The sequence below is a fragment of the Staurois parvus genome, unplaced genomic scaffold, assembly GCF_062004578.1.
Source record: "Staurois parvus isolate SC_StPar_1 unplaced genomic scaffold, SC_StPar_1.0 ptg000206l, whole genome shotgun sequence".
Lineage (NCBI taxonomy): Eukaryota > Metazoa > Chordata > Amphibia > Anura > Ranidae > Staurois > Staurois parvus.
The window spans coordinates 220,901-235,507 of NW_028318002.1; the positions used below are offsets into that span (position 1 = coordinate 220,901).

General features: G+C 38.6%; 1 protein-coding gene across 3 annotated transcripts in view; it reads left to right on the plus strand.

Annotated features, from left to right (window-relative positions):
- LOC149461289 (sarcoplasmic/endoplasmic reticulum calcium ATPase 3) overlaps window positions 1-12,541 on the plus strand; it is a 232,616-nt gene extending 220,075 nt beyond the window's left edge. For 2 of the 3 annotated variants that reach the window (XM_089678488.1, XM_089678490.1), the window contains 2 exons: window positions 4,819-4,894; window positions 10,155-12,541. In XM_089678488.1, the coding sequence (XP_089534614.1) occupies window positions 4,819-4,894; window positions 10,155-10,200 (122 nt within the window). In that variant the 3' untranslated portion in view covers window positions 10,201-12,541. The remainder of the gene's footprint in view (window positions 1-4,818; window positions 4,895-10,154) is intronic. The other variant, XM_089678489.1, reaches the window with a different exon arrangement.
- Window positions 12,542-14,607: the final 2,066 nt, after the last annotated feature.

Here is a 14,607-nt window from a genome sequence, read left to right on the forward strand (position 1 = left end):
ACTCTGCTGTAGATGGTCTTGTCTCCTCTTTATCCCACATATCCTCCGCATATGTAAACAGGAATTCTTGCCATAGTGTAGTACTTAAATATAGTATGATTTATTTAAAAAAATAAAGTGCTCTCACATTTAAAGTGTCCTGCTGGAACACCACAGTAAAAAGGCCCATCACAGTATAATTTCAATGTATTCAGGATTTTCCAAGATGATGGCTCGTAAACTTCCAGTTTAGCGGCTTGAAGTCATTGGCCCATCCTATGAGTTACGTCACATCACTTCCTCTGGAGTAACGTGATGTAACGTGTAGGATGGGCCGATGACGTCAAGCCGCTAAACTGGAAGTTTTTACTGTGGTGTCCCAGCAGGACACTTTTAAATGTGAGTGCACTTTGTTTTTTTTAAATAAATCATACTATATTTAAGTGTTGTTGACTACATCCTCTGCCCTGCTTAGCCCTGTTCTATGCCCTATTGATCTCATCCTCTGCCCTGCTGACCCTTGTTTTTTGCCCTGCTGACCCCTATCTTGTGCCCTGGTGACCCCATCCTCTGCCTTCTAACCCCTGTTCCCTGCACCACTAACCGCTGTCCACTATCCTGCTGACCCCTTCTGACCTCCCATCATCTGCCCTGCTGGCCTCTGTACACTGCCCTACAAACTGCTGACGCTATCTTTTGCTCTTCTGACCAACCAATCCATTGCCCTCTGATATTTTATACTGCACCCCCTCATCAGACAGGCTAGGTACAATCCTGGAGTCAGATGCCCCAAGCAGCCTGCTCTCATTTTGGACTGGTAATTAGCTATTGGGAACCACTAATTTAGTGGTGCAGGAATCGGGACTGATCTGAAGTGCGAAGATGCCGAAACTGCGGGTGATCTGAGGTGTGAAGGTGCAGAAATTAGGGTGATCTGAGGTGTGAAGGTGCAGAAATTAGGGTGATCTGAGGTGTGAAGATGCAGGAATTGGGGCTGATCTGAGGTGTAAAGGTGCAGGACTTGGGGCTGACATGAGGTGTGATGGTGCAGGAATAGGGTGGTTTGAGGTGTGAAGGTGCGAAGGTGCAGGAATTGTGCTTATTTGAGATCTGAGGGTGCAAAAATTGGGTCTGGTCTGAGGTGTAATGGTGCAGAAATTGGGTCCGATCTAAAGTGTGAAGGTGCAATAATTGGGGGTAATTTAAGGTGTGACACTGCAGGAATTGGGATGATCTGAGGTCTGATGGTGCAGGAATTGAGAGTCTGAGGTGTGAAGGTGCAGGAATTGGACTGTTCTAAAGTGTGAAGCTGTAGCAGTTTGGCTGATCTGAGGTAAATAACCGGAACTCTTCTGTGGTCTGAAGGTGCAGGAATTGAAGCTGATTTGAGGTGTGAAGTTGCAGGAATTGGAACTGATCTTAGGTGGGAACATGAAGGATTTGGGGTGATCTGAAGTCTGATGGTGCAGGAATTGAGGTGATTTATGGTGTGAAGGTGAAGGATTTGAGGTTGATCTGAGGTGTGAAGGTGCAGGAATTGGGGATGATCTGAGGGGTGAAGGTGCAGAAATTGGGGTTGATCTGAGGGGTGAAGGTGAGGGAATTTGGGTGATCTGAGGGGTGAAAGTGCAAAGTTCAATATTTAATTTCTTGCTAGTATTCAAGTTGTTTACAGCATTTCCTTAATAAAAATTTATTTTCGTGATTGAGAGTGTGAAGTTGACTTTTTCTATATTACCGGAACTTTCAATTTCTTTGAAAACATTTTTTTGGCACACATTGCTCAAAAAGTTGCTTACCCCGCTGTAATTATTAAAGTTTTTATTGGCCAACTGTAATGACCCTTCCACAGATCACTGCTTTATGACTGTTGAATTATGTCCCCTTTCTTGACAAAATGTTGTGGCCTTTTGTTTGTTGCATTCCAGCTTAAGAAATAAAAAAAAAAAAAAAAGTATTAATGCTTGATCATGGTTGGATTTTTAACTTAAAAACCGCTTTAACTCATTCACTAGGCCACTCGAACATACCAAGTGACAAATGCTCTATTTCTTTAGTATATAAGCTCCTGGTATTTAGCTTGTGTTTTTAAATTGTATTTTGTGTTTTAGCCACTAGGTGTCATCCAAAATGTTAGGAAATATTAGCCTTTGCTTATGAATTGGATTGGCTTATTTATATAAATATATGTTCGTTTTCACAGTTTATAACACATAAACTAGCAGCTTGTGTTTGTGTCCGAGAAATAGAAATAATTAACATTCCCTTATGAATCTTACATAGGTACATTAATTAGCATAACCATTGCTATATGAAATTCAGATAGCACAGTGTATAGTATACCTGTGTATTTATGCTCTCCTGAGCCAGTGTTTTCATTATGGAACCTTTGTCTGCAATTGAATAGGAAAATGAACATTCAGAAGATTAAAGTAGAATGTGATGGTATGAATATTTGCCAATCAGCACCTGTTTTGACAACAGGTTTATATTTACAATATATGTAACCAACATCTGGAACAAAAGAAATGAAAAACAATATTTATTATAACTGTTGGGTGTATTCATTGTGCCAAGGGAATTATCAACTTAAAAGAGAGCATGGTAGTTCACAGCACACAAGTTAAGTGGATATGTCACTCCCATGCAGGGGTATGTCTGATCAGTTTAGGCAAATTAATAAACATGTTCTACATTACTAGCTGCATAGCTGTGCATTCATCTTTTTGCCAGTGTCATGTGTTCATCATCAGTTATGATGTAATATAAATAACCTAATTTTGACAAGAGAAATTCTCTAAAACAAATTTGGGTTGCACTACAGGATTATCATTGCTGCCTACAGTTCTGTGTTCTAGATCTTGACATAATAGTAAGAGAAATAAAGATAGATAGGGACAGTTAATGATATTTGATAAATTATATGTAACAGCAACTCTACTTTCCACTCCAGCTTTCACTCTGATTGTAATATTGATGTCACATGACTTGCCTGCCTTGCATAAAGTGCAGTAGAAATGAAACCAGTATAACAATTTCATGTCTGTTTAGATGCACAGGCAACTAATTTTCAAAGACAAAGAATGGTTCTTTCCACTTCTGTGTTTAAATGGTATTAAACCCAAAAGCAAACATTTATTATATTGCAGCTTACCAGTTCTTAGATGTGAATAATTTTTCTTTCTTTAGGCTTACTTTCCTTTTTCACCCACTGATCCAGCCAGTAAGTCTGTTGTGAGTGTTTAAAGTGTTGAGACAAACCATTTACCACTGACAGAGGTGCTTATGATAACCAGCTTTAATTTTATTCATGAAAAACCTTTTTCCCAAAAGGAAAAAACAGTTGTTTTAAGTGCAATGTGAGTGGGAGTTTGGCTTACATTTTTTATTGTATCTGATAGTACATCTAATACTACCCTGACTAACAATGCTGCTGCCCAAAGGTGCACCCTGTGCTCCTTAATCCAGAGTGGGGGCACTCTAATACAAGAGGTGTCAGTGGCGAAATCACCAGGTGAAAAGAGAGGGGAAAAAAGCCTAAAGAAATGAAAACTAGTGCAGACACCATATCTCATGACTGGGAAGCTGTAATATATATTGCAGTTTTTGTTTTGTGTTTAATAGCGCTTTAAGGTACTTGGTAGAAGTTAGCAAGATGAGATGCAAATATGTCTGCCAGAATATTTGTAATTGTGGTCAACCATAACTCTGATAAAAATCCCCTTGTCACTGCCTAGTTAGGTGAAACCCTTGTTTTTATTGAAGCTTTATATGCCACCTGCTTGTTAATTGAGCTATAAATAGCATAATCACAGTGCTAAAACTGACTGGAGGAAAGAACAAAACTAATCTTAGAAAGTATTTTTACTGAAAGCGTAGTTGATGCTTGGAATAAACTTCCAGCAGAGCTAGTGAGCCAGTCAACAGTAAATAGCATCAAACATGCTTGGGAGAAGCATAGCTCTATACTCAGACAAAACAGCTAATGGAAAAAAGAAAAAAAAAAAAGAGTGGACTCGATGGACCACTCGGCCTTTTTCTGCCATCACTTTTTTATGTTTCTATGCTGAAATCGTACTAGTGCTCCCTTGCTAACTACCTAAACACCTTTCCTTTCAGTTCCAAGTACTATGCAAACACGGCACCATAGATTTATCCATGTTAAACAATTTGAATTGGCCATATTCTAAGATTTTATTAAGCCTAACTGGCTTTCAGTGCACAATTTCCCACTGTCAATATACATTTTGCTGTACTGGGGATTATTGAGAGAAAATACAAAATGTTGTCCTACATGTATACAAAAAGTATTTTAAAATGCATTTGGGGTTTAATTTTCAGCAAAAAGCAAAACAAACAGTTGAAATGTCTACCTATGAACAGTCTCTTATGCAAAAAAATGTGCATAGTTCAGGCACCCCACAAACAGCACAAACTGCTGCTCCAGTTTTGATAAATGGCCCACAATGAGCGAGTTCTGTTGACAAACAGATTACTGGCTGGATCACTTGGTAAACGCTAAAAAAAGAAATGCAGCCATCATGTCTAAGAATTGGTAAACTGCAATATAATACATATTTAATACCACTTTAAGCTATATTTCTACAGAGTTCAGTTGAGTGAATAACCTGTTCACATATAAGCTTATCAGAAAGGAAATGCAATGACCAATCATGATGCACAAAATGCAGTAATCCGTAAAGATGAATGACTGTTGGGTTTGGATCAATTAGGACACTCTCTTCTGGTTTCACTTGTAATATACCCAAAAGTATGAGAATGCTAAATGACAGCCACTAGCATTTTATTATTTAGTACATATTTTTATCATTCTCCTAGGTTTACTAAAAACTGTAGAACAGTCTTGGAATGGGACTGCTCAGATGAAGACTAACAGGAGTCAAGATCAGACTGGGTGATTATTTTTTTTTATTAGTTTGTTTAGGGTGATGACATGTTGCTTTTGGAGCACATGCCAAGTTTTATACTTTCTGTAATTTTTGTTTTTTTTTGTTTTTTTTTTTATTTGCCTTGAACAAAGAAATATAATTTTTGAGACATGTATGCAAAAAACAGGTACAAACATTTCCAAACTAAACTCTACTAATCATAAGTGAGGTCAAATTGATGTTCCTTGGCTGAATCTGGGTTACAAGAGTACAGAAATAAGTGCACTCCTGTAACACAGAAGAGACGTATGGCCAAAAAAAGCTTTGGACATGCTTCTTTTAAGTAAAAATTCAGTGCAAAGATTTTATAAACTGGTAAAATTAGATGTTAAATTATTTTGCTGAACTGCATTTATGTGCGATATGTGGTGACACAAAACATTTACCCAGAGCAGCCCTATTCATAAGTTATAAGTAGGCCCTGCAATATCCTAATGTTGGAAGTAATGTGCAGTAGATGCCATAATAATAAAAGCAACACTATGAGCACAATTTTACAAATATTGGAATTAGTGTGCATTTACAGGTTTCCTTTACTGAAAGCCCCCCCCCCCCCCAATACAAATGACCTAAAAAGTTGTGTTGTTTTTTTAAATTGTAGATTTGTTTAAAAAAAAGAAAAAAATACCACAGCTTTCAGCACAGAATTTTTTTTTGTGGTGTTATCTGCACCTCCCAGGAGTGGCAAAAATATATTAAAAAAAACAAACTTTCTTTAATTACTTTTCCAGGCCAATTTTTTTGAGATGCGAGTTGTAATTTTAGAATACTTTACATTTTCATTGAACGCCCACTTTAAAAAGGGCAGCAATCCAATATTATTGTTAAGGTTTTTCTGCTATCGCTTAATGACTTGGAACCGTTGATAATGGAAATGTGTATTAAGCACTAAGAATTAGAGAGAGAAGGTAACACCACACCATTGATTACAAGTAAATAAGTACATTTTGGGAATGTTTTGATTTTGCGTGTTTGCTAGATAGTAAAGGTAGGTTGCGAAATGTTCTGGCTCTATAATATGCTTAGAAAAACATCTTAATTTATTTTAAACAAAAATAACAATGTTGAGGCTACAAAATACTGCTTTCTGCCATCATCATGTATGAAAAAAAGTATTTGGATCATTTATACCTACATCATCAGTCATATATTTTCACTGAAATTACTTCTCGGAATCATGTACAAAAGGTTAACTTTAATGCTTAAATCGCTTTCACACTACTGCAATGCAATTTTTCCGCACTTACCTGTGTGTTTGAGCAGCTGCACTTTCCCATAGAGTTTATTTTGTGTTCTGTGTGTTTAGTACGCTTTCTGAAAGCGCACCAAAGATGCAGCATGCAGGATTTTTGGTGCACTTTCAGAAAGCACACCAAACATGTGGGACACAATATAACTCTATGGGAAAGTGTAGCTAACCAAAGCTGTACTGTAGTAGCACAAACAGGTGATCTGCACTTGGAAGAAATGTATTCTCATATAAACAGTCAAGTCCTCACCCTGTATTAAAAAAAATGTAATGTAGGGCCATTTTACTATTAACAATGCTGATGAAAGGCAAGAGTTTAACTACAATTCTTCCACTGCCAGCCTTGTCATAATTGTGTACTCTCTGCTCTGAATGTATTTATTCACACATTGCTCTATACTTTCCATTGCTCCTGAGCAGGATGATATATTTTGGTCCACTAATGGTGCAGACATGCATATGCTCCTTTCTGAAATGTTGGAATCCTAAAATGGCAGTGGATGTTAGCGCAGCCTTAAATAGACTGGCACACTGTACACATTTGTGACAGGAAAAGTTGCACAGTGACATCTTGCTGTTACCAAAGTTTCCCTGGGAGACCTCCGAGTTAAACACTGAACTGTTCACACAAAGCTCACAAGTTAAATTGCTATTTATCGCACTTTTAGAACATTATATGGTCGTCTGCCAGATATTTTTTGTTTAAGTTAGAAAATAGAGCATTATTTTAACCCCTATCCTAGTTTTCTAGGCATTCTTGGCATACGAATACTGAATTTGCTATGTGTGGAAAATGTTTTAGCTATTAGACATTTATTTATGCTTTTCTGCTTTCTTGCTTTTCTTGCATTGCTTTATAATTCAGCACCTAAAAAGGTAAGGCACATGCTGGCAACTTTCCGCTGTCATTCATGTAAAAAGTAAATGGAATTTTTTTTTAAGGTTGATACATTACTCTATAATAATAAACTCCACAATAATTGCTATATAGTGAACCACATTAAAATATAAAAAATGGTTTATCAAGGAAATCATTTATAAGCCCCTGACTGCAACACAACTCTGAGTAATCAAGATAGAATATAACCATTGCTGTAAACTTGAGTGGCAAACAGGAAGGTATGGAATCTTGCAGAAACCTGGGATTGTCATCCATGCATGTCTGCATGCTATAAATTTACAGTATCTGAATCAGAGATGGATTATTTTCTTTACAAATAACTTGGCAATTATTTTTATGTAAATTAAAAATGTTCAATCCATTTAAATATGTTGCTACACACTGATATATGAATCCCAAATTCCAGTTGGCATTTTCCTAGGGTTAGTGAGAAAAGTAAGGATCATGTGGCACCAGCACCTCTTAAAGCAGAGAATTGTAGCATCTATAAATCTCTCTGATTATTTCTCTGGCAATTTAGCTAGCTACAATACTTCTCTGTTCAGCTACAAACTGCCTGTGTGTCATTGTCACTAGAAGCTGTGCTGGGTAATGCGACTAAAGCTGATGATTCTGTAGCTAGCTGCAAATCTAAAAAAAAATATAGTGTCATTAAACCCACATCATTAAAAGCTATAAATACATGTTGTATTACATGTTGTTCATACTCAATCAGACACTATGGGATTCAATTTCTGTATTTTGTAAACAAGCTGGTTGAGCCGTCTGTTCTCTGTTTTCCCCCTTCCTGTCCATGTCCCCACTGCAGTTTTGGATTTTGCAGAGTAGTGTTGGCAACATGCTTGGTTTTCAGTGTATTTTCTACCCTGAGCATTTCTTCCCTATCACATTTGAGCAGCCCATGTGACTGAGTCACACATGTAGGCATATACATTCTGGTAAATGACAGTCAAGTCTCTCCCCCTTCCTTCTTCATGCCCACCAACCAGCTAAACACAATGGGGGATAGATATTACATCTTGATTGATGGAGGCTTCACCTGCCTGTTATTCTAGGACACAAGCTGGAGGCTCATGACGCAGCCTGTAACTGGCAGAAATCTGCCCACACCATGTTGACAAAAAAATAATAAAGATTTGATTTCAAATATATATTGTGTGTATTTTGTGACCAGTAGCAGAGGATTTGAAGTTCCTCTGCTGTTCCTCACTGTTTCCCTGCAGAAAGGCTGGGAGAGAGACTAGGTCATGTGACAGCTGTATAAACTAGGAAAAAGGTACTTAGGATTTTTTTTTAATGAAAATAATTACAGTGCCTTCATCCGCATACGGAAAGAGAAGGGATAATGTCAATTAAACAGTGTGTATTTAGTATCACTGATCTGTTGTAAAAACCGCATTTTTGCCGCATTTGCAGTTCATTTTTACAGGACGTGTGACTCAAAAACTACACCAAAAACACAAAGCAGATGTGTGTTTGCCATGTTTTCCATAGAGTTCAATAGGGAGTTGCGGGGGGTTTTTTATGCGTTTTTTTTGTTTTTGTTTTTTTACAGCACCAAACCTGCACCGAAAATGCAGCAAGCAGAATTCAGGGCAGCACAGGTGCGCAAAATCATGTATATATACGTGATTACGCAGTTCCGGGGTAGGGTATGCATGCACACACGCCGCCGTTCACGGTTGTCAATCTTCTCGTCCCGGCCAGTGATTACCCGCCCCACCCAGTGATCGCCAAGTATCTCTGACTGGGGAGAGACCTGTATGTAAACAATACAGATCTCTCCCCTGTCAGCTCATGCACACTGTTTCGCATAGCAGAGCCATACAAAGCAGTGTGCGTGCAGTGAAGCACACACACAGCCAACATAGTGAAACAATACACAGTTAACCCTTTGATCATCCCAGATGTTAACCCCTTCATGCCCAGTGACATTAGTACAGTGTCAGTGCTTTTTATTAGCACTGATCACTGTATTGGTGTCAGTGACACCAAGTCAGTTCACCCCAGTGTCAGAATGCCCACCGCAGTCCTGCAGTCCTATTATAAGTCGCTGATCGCCACCATTACTAGTAAAAATAAATAAATATTCCAGTATCTATACCACCATTTGTAGACGCTATACCTTTCATGTAAACCAATTAATTCATGTAAACCAATTTAAAGTATTGGGATTTTTTTTAGCAAAGACATGTAGCAGAATTCATTTTGGCCTAAACTTATGACGAGATTTGATTTTTTAAAATTTTTTACTGGACATGTTTAATAGCAAAAAGTAAAAAATATTGTTTTTTTTTCTCAAAATTGTTTTTTTTATTTATAGGGCAAAAATGTAAAACTGCACAGGCGATCAAACACCACCAAAAAAAAGCTCTATTTGTGGGAAAAAAAGGATGTAAATTTCCTCTGGGTGCAGCGTTGCATGACTGTGCAATTGTCAGTTAAAGTATCGCAGCGCGGTTTAAAAAAAAATGACTTGGTCAGGAAGGGGGGTAAATCCTCTGTAGGGTAAGTGGTTAAAAGCCACACCACATCTGCAACTGATCAGTGAATAGTTCCATAAGAATACGTGGTCATACGTCTTTCTTCCACTTTTTTTTTTTTTAACTCAAAAGCTTGCGAAATCAGATCCGTGTGAAATCCGTCTTAATTGTCTGCTCTTCAGTTTGTTTTAGCAACAGAAATACCAAGTAAAGTAATTCTGCCCGTACTACAGATCCCTTCTACACATTGCTGATGAGACATGGCTCTAAGATTAGTTGCTGGGTTTAGGAACCCTATGGGGTTTATTTACTAAAGCTGGAGAGTGCAAAATCAGACTCCCTTCTGCATAGAAACCAATCAGCTTCCAGGTTTCATTGCCAAAGCTTCATTGAACAAGCTGAGGTTAGAAGCTGATTGGTTTCTAGGCAGAAGGGAGTCTGATTTTGGACTCTCCAGCTTTAGTAAATAAACCCCTATGTGTCCTTTGTCTCACGCTTCCTACACTAGTCCAATTTTAATAAATGCCATTGGTTATGCAAATGTTCAGAATGTGGTATTATTGAAAATGCTAAATTTGTTTTTCCTTCTGCAGGAGGAAAAGATACCCACAACACTCGGACAACAATATTTCTAAATAATGTGTCCCATCATAGCAGTTCAAACTGAAGAATCCTGTATGTCTGAAAGCCCAAAAAAAAGACAAGCTTTTACACCTATTAGACAAATGCGGGTGAAAAGTATAAAAGAAAAAAAAATACTGAAATATTTGTTTGTAGCTTTTTTTCTGTACATAAAGGTGCAATAACTGGACATCTTTACTGTGGCTTGGGGATAAAATTACATAGATTTGCCCATGCAGGATTTAAACCAGATGCTACTGAAAAGTCAGGATTTGTTTGTTAGTCATATGTGTGTCATCAACATGAAATGAAGAGGTCTTGAGGGTGCTGAAATACTCATGACAGGGAAGCTATAACAGGCATTCATGGTAAAAAAAAAAAAAGCAACTAGCCTGTTGTTGCAGCATGGTTTTTGTCATCATGGGAAACAGAGGCACTTCCTACTCAAAGTGCTTTGTGGTCAGCATATATAGTTCACATACAACATTGTCACTCTTGCCAAAAAAGTGCTATAAGCTGATGTTTGAAACCACATGATCAGCTAATCTGCAAATTCATACTTCACTTTTCCGATATTCACTGAGAAGCTGTGACATTTTATGTTATGCATTTATGAAGCGCTATCACCTGTTATTTTAACTGTGGAAACATTTGTTTAAAGGTAACCTGTCATAACATTTGTTCCCTGACACAGCCAAGGCTCCCATCCAGCACTTGAGGCTATAGTTGCCTGACTCCCAGAAGCTGCTCCAATTACAGGGTGGAAATGTAACTCTACATGGCGTTACTCTGCCCCAGAACTAGCACTGCTCCCTTGAGCCAGGCTATGGCATCTTCTAGCCCTACATGTGAGGCTGAGCTATAACGGGTAACAGTTGTCATGATGGGTACCCTTTTTAATAGCCCTCTATTCATTTCGGTGTAGCAACATAAAGTTCTGTTTAACTGTAATATAGCACTGTAACTAGCTTATGTAATAAAAATAAGTATGCAACAGTTCTACTAATAGAAATGTAATGAAAGCCTGAGAATATAGGGGTTTCACACACTCCAGAAACAAAAAAAACCCTACTAAACTAAAAATGTATTGGATTCATTCACAGATTTCATATAGGAATCACATTTTAATAAATTTAAATCAAACAGTTTATAAGTTGTTCAGAACAATAATTGTAGTGTAATATATTGTTTGAAACCTTGCAGTAGAACTCAGGCTTATTACGGTTTTTCAATGTTGTTTAAGGTTCAGGTTTGTGCTTCAGCACAGGAACTAACTGATTATACATATGCATTTTGTGCTGTGTTAGTAACTTATTTTTTACAGTGTGCTGTAAACACAACTTTCGACAGTACAGGATCCCTTTGAGAGCAAAAAAAAAAAAAAGTTCATGATGCCTTATTCTATACCTCTCACCATTTAACTAAGTGCATGTGTATTAACACGAGTGGCTGCATCTAGCTATACAGACCCTGACTTAAGTGGCCCTTTTACTACCTTTCGCTAATGAGTATTCCACTTTGTATCTGACTACTCCGTTTTATCAGGAATATCCTGTGTAAATGCAAGGAATAAGGTACTCTCAGCAGTCACAGTAAATTAACTTTGATAAATCCGCTAATGATTTTAAAGTCCTTGCAAAAATGTTCAATTTCATTCAAACACCAACCACATTCATTCAGTTTTTCACTCAATGAAAGCAGGTATTATGAGGAGTTTCCATCATTTTTTCATCATTGACATTCATTTTCATTTACATATCCTCAATATATGTCAGCCTGTCAAAGAATACTTCACACACAAGTATGGCAGTTCTGCTTAGCAGCAGACCACACAAAGGGAACAGAAAATTGCAATTGTGTTTTTCATGTTGTCAGGCCAATAGACATCCCCATGATTTTTTTCCTTTGTAGGGACCATATTTAATGAAATATTGCTTGAATTCTTACCTTATTTTTTTTTTTTTTATCAAATTTCTGTTTTAAATATGGCATACATATAATAAGGGATTTCTACCACACTGTCAGCGAATGGTCAAATTGGGTCAAAGTTTTACCATCTTTTCTGATATAATTCACCAAATATCCAAAGTATTGGAATGTATACAATTGTTATACTACTGAGCAGATCCATTGTACAGAAAAAAATGCAAAATATGTTACTGTAATTAAATAATATATTCTATATTTAAGGAACACTTGTTTTACAAAACACCAAGAAAATGTTTGACCAAATATGTTATTCAGTTTTGTTTGTTTTTTTTGGTTGAAAAATTGTATTCCGGTTTATAGTGAACTGATTTTAACTATTTGTATATGAGTGAACTTTTTAAAGAATAAAAGCTATTATATTATGTTTGCACAGGGTTAAATGTGTTTTTTATTTCATTTATAATGATCATCAGCATTGCATATTACTTCAAAAGGGGCATAAATTAGGACATTTTAGTGGAGGCATAAAATATTAGATTCAGGAACAGGGCGCAAATTGCATGTGTAGTTTATAAGTAGACATGGTTAAATCTGCCGTGCATTCAATGAATCCTGAAAGCAGTATTAAACCCAAACGTAAACATTTATTATATTGCAGCTTACCAATTGTTAGATGTGATGGCTGCATTTGTTTCCTTTTTTAGACTTGCTTTCTTTATTTTCATCTGGTTTCAACAGAACAAGCTCTCTTGCAGTTACAAAGAGTCAAACCATTTAACACCGCCAGAGCTGTAACTGCTTATAAGGTATTAGCTGGAGTTTGGCTTCAATTTGTTTGTTTTTAATTTTCTACTACATCTTACACTCCCCTTACCCTGACTGACAATGCTGCTGTCCAAAGGTGCCCCATGTGCTCACTCATCCAGGGTGGGGGCACTCTTAATACAGGAGGTGTGTTACTGGTCAGATCACCATGTGAAAACAGAGAAGAAAAAGTCTAAAAGAAAACAAATGCAGCCACCACATTGAATGATTGGTAAAGTGCAATATATTACATATTTGGTTTGGATTTAATACTGCTTGAACGCCGTAGCCTCCCTTTGAGGAGACTATGTGGGGGCAAATTTTGGTATTAAATTTTGCTCAGGTTCAAGGCCAAAAGTCAAGATATTGTCAAAAAATGCATAAGGAGCTGGGGGGAGCCATGCCAATAAAGTGGGGAGAGGATCCTTTTAATGAGGCTTGGAGAGTGACATGGAAAAAACACCAGTACTTTAACTGCTTCCATGCTGCTCTATAGCAGAAATACTGCTACAGGGCAGCACTGGTGCACAAAATCACGTGTATATATATATATATATATATATATATATATATGGTTTTGCAATTCCGGGTAGGAGGGCGTGCGCGCCCTACCCACGCCACCATTCGCAGCCTTGGCTGTCAATCACCGGGTCCCAGCTGATGATTTCTCGCCGGCACCTGGTGATCTCCAAGTATCTCCGATGGGGAAAAGACCTGTGTATAAACATACAAGCCATACAAAGCAGTGTGCTTACAGTGAAACACAGCCTCATAGTAAAACGGCACACAGTTTACCCTTTTGATCGCCACCATTACTAGTAAAGAAAAAAAAATTCCAGTATATATACTGACTTTCTTAAATGCTATAACAGCAGTCACTAAATGGCGTACCGCGGTTTGCGAACGGCCCCAGCAGCGCTGCTACCCCAACCACCTGACAGATCCACCGCTAAGGTGGGTGGTCGTCACGGCAACACAACATCACGTGTGCTCCCCACTCCTTTCACTGTCTGTCCAGCTCCAGGGCCGTCCTGTGCCACATTGACAGGTCTGACTGGCACCTGCTGGGAGTCTGGGGCTGCCACCCCCCCCTCCAGCCACACTGTAACAGGTCCATCCCTTTCACCACACGGAAAGCGTCCATGCCGCCCTGTGCTGCACTGACAGATCTGACTGGCAACTGCCTGCTGTGGAGGAGGAAGGGTGGCCCGACCGTGCTCAAGGTAGGTCATGTAAGATCACATGCAGAGCACACACAGGTGGGACTTTAACCCCCAGGGGGGGGCGTGTTCCTGCACTAATGTCACTCACTGCTGATTTACTATCCCATTGGCTTCCATTCTAATGTCACCCTTTAAAAACAGGGGCCCCTGTACTGGAGTTAGCAGTCCCTCTATGGAGGGCCCCCAAGCCCCTGAACTGGAGCTAGCAGTCTCCCTTTTGAGGGGCCCCTGAACTGGAGGTATCCGTTTCTCTATAGAGGGGCCCCTGGACTGGTGATAGTGGTCTCCAGGAGTGAAGAGCCTCCATAGAGAGATTGCCTTCTCCATTCTAGAGGCCTCTCCATAGAGAGATTGTCACCATTAATCCAGGGGCCCCTTCATATGGAGATTGCAACCCCCAGTCCAGGGGCCCCCTCAAAAGGGAGACTGCTACCTCCAGTCCAGGGGCCCCCTCAAAAGGGAGACTGCT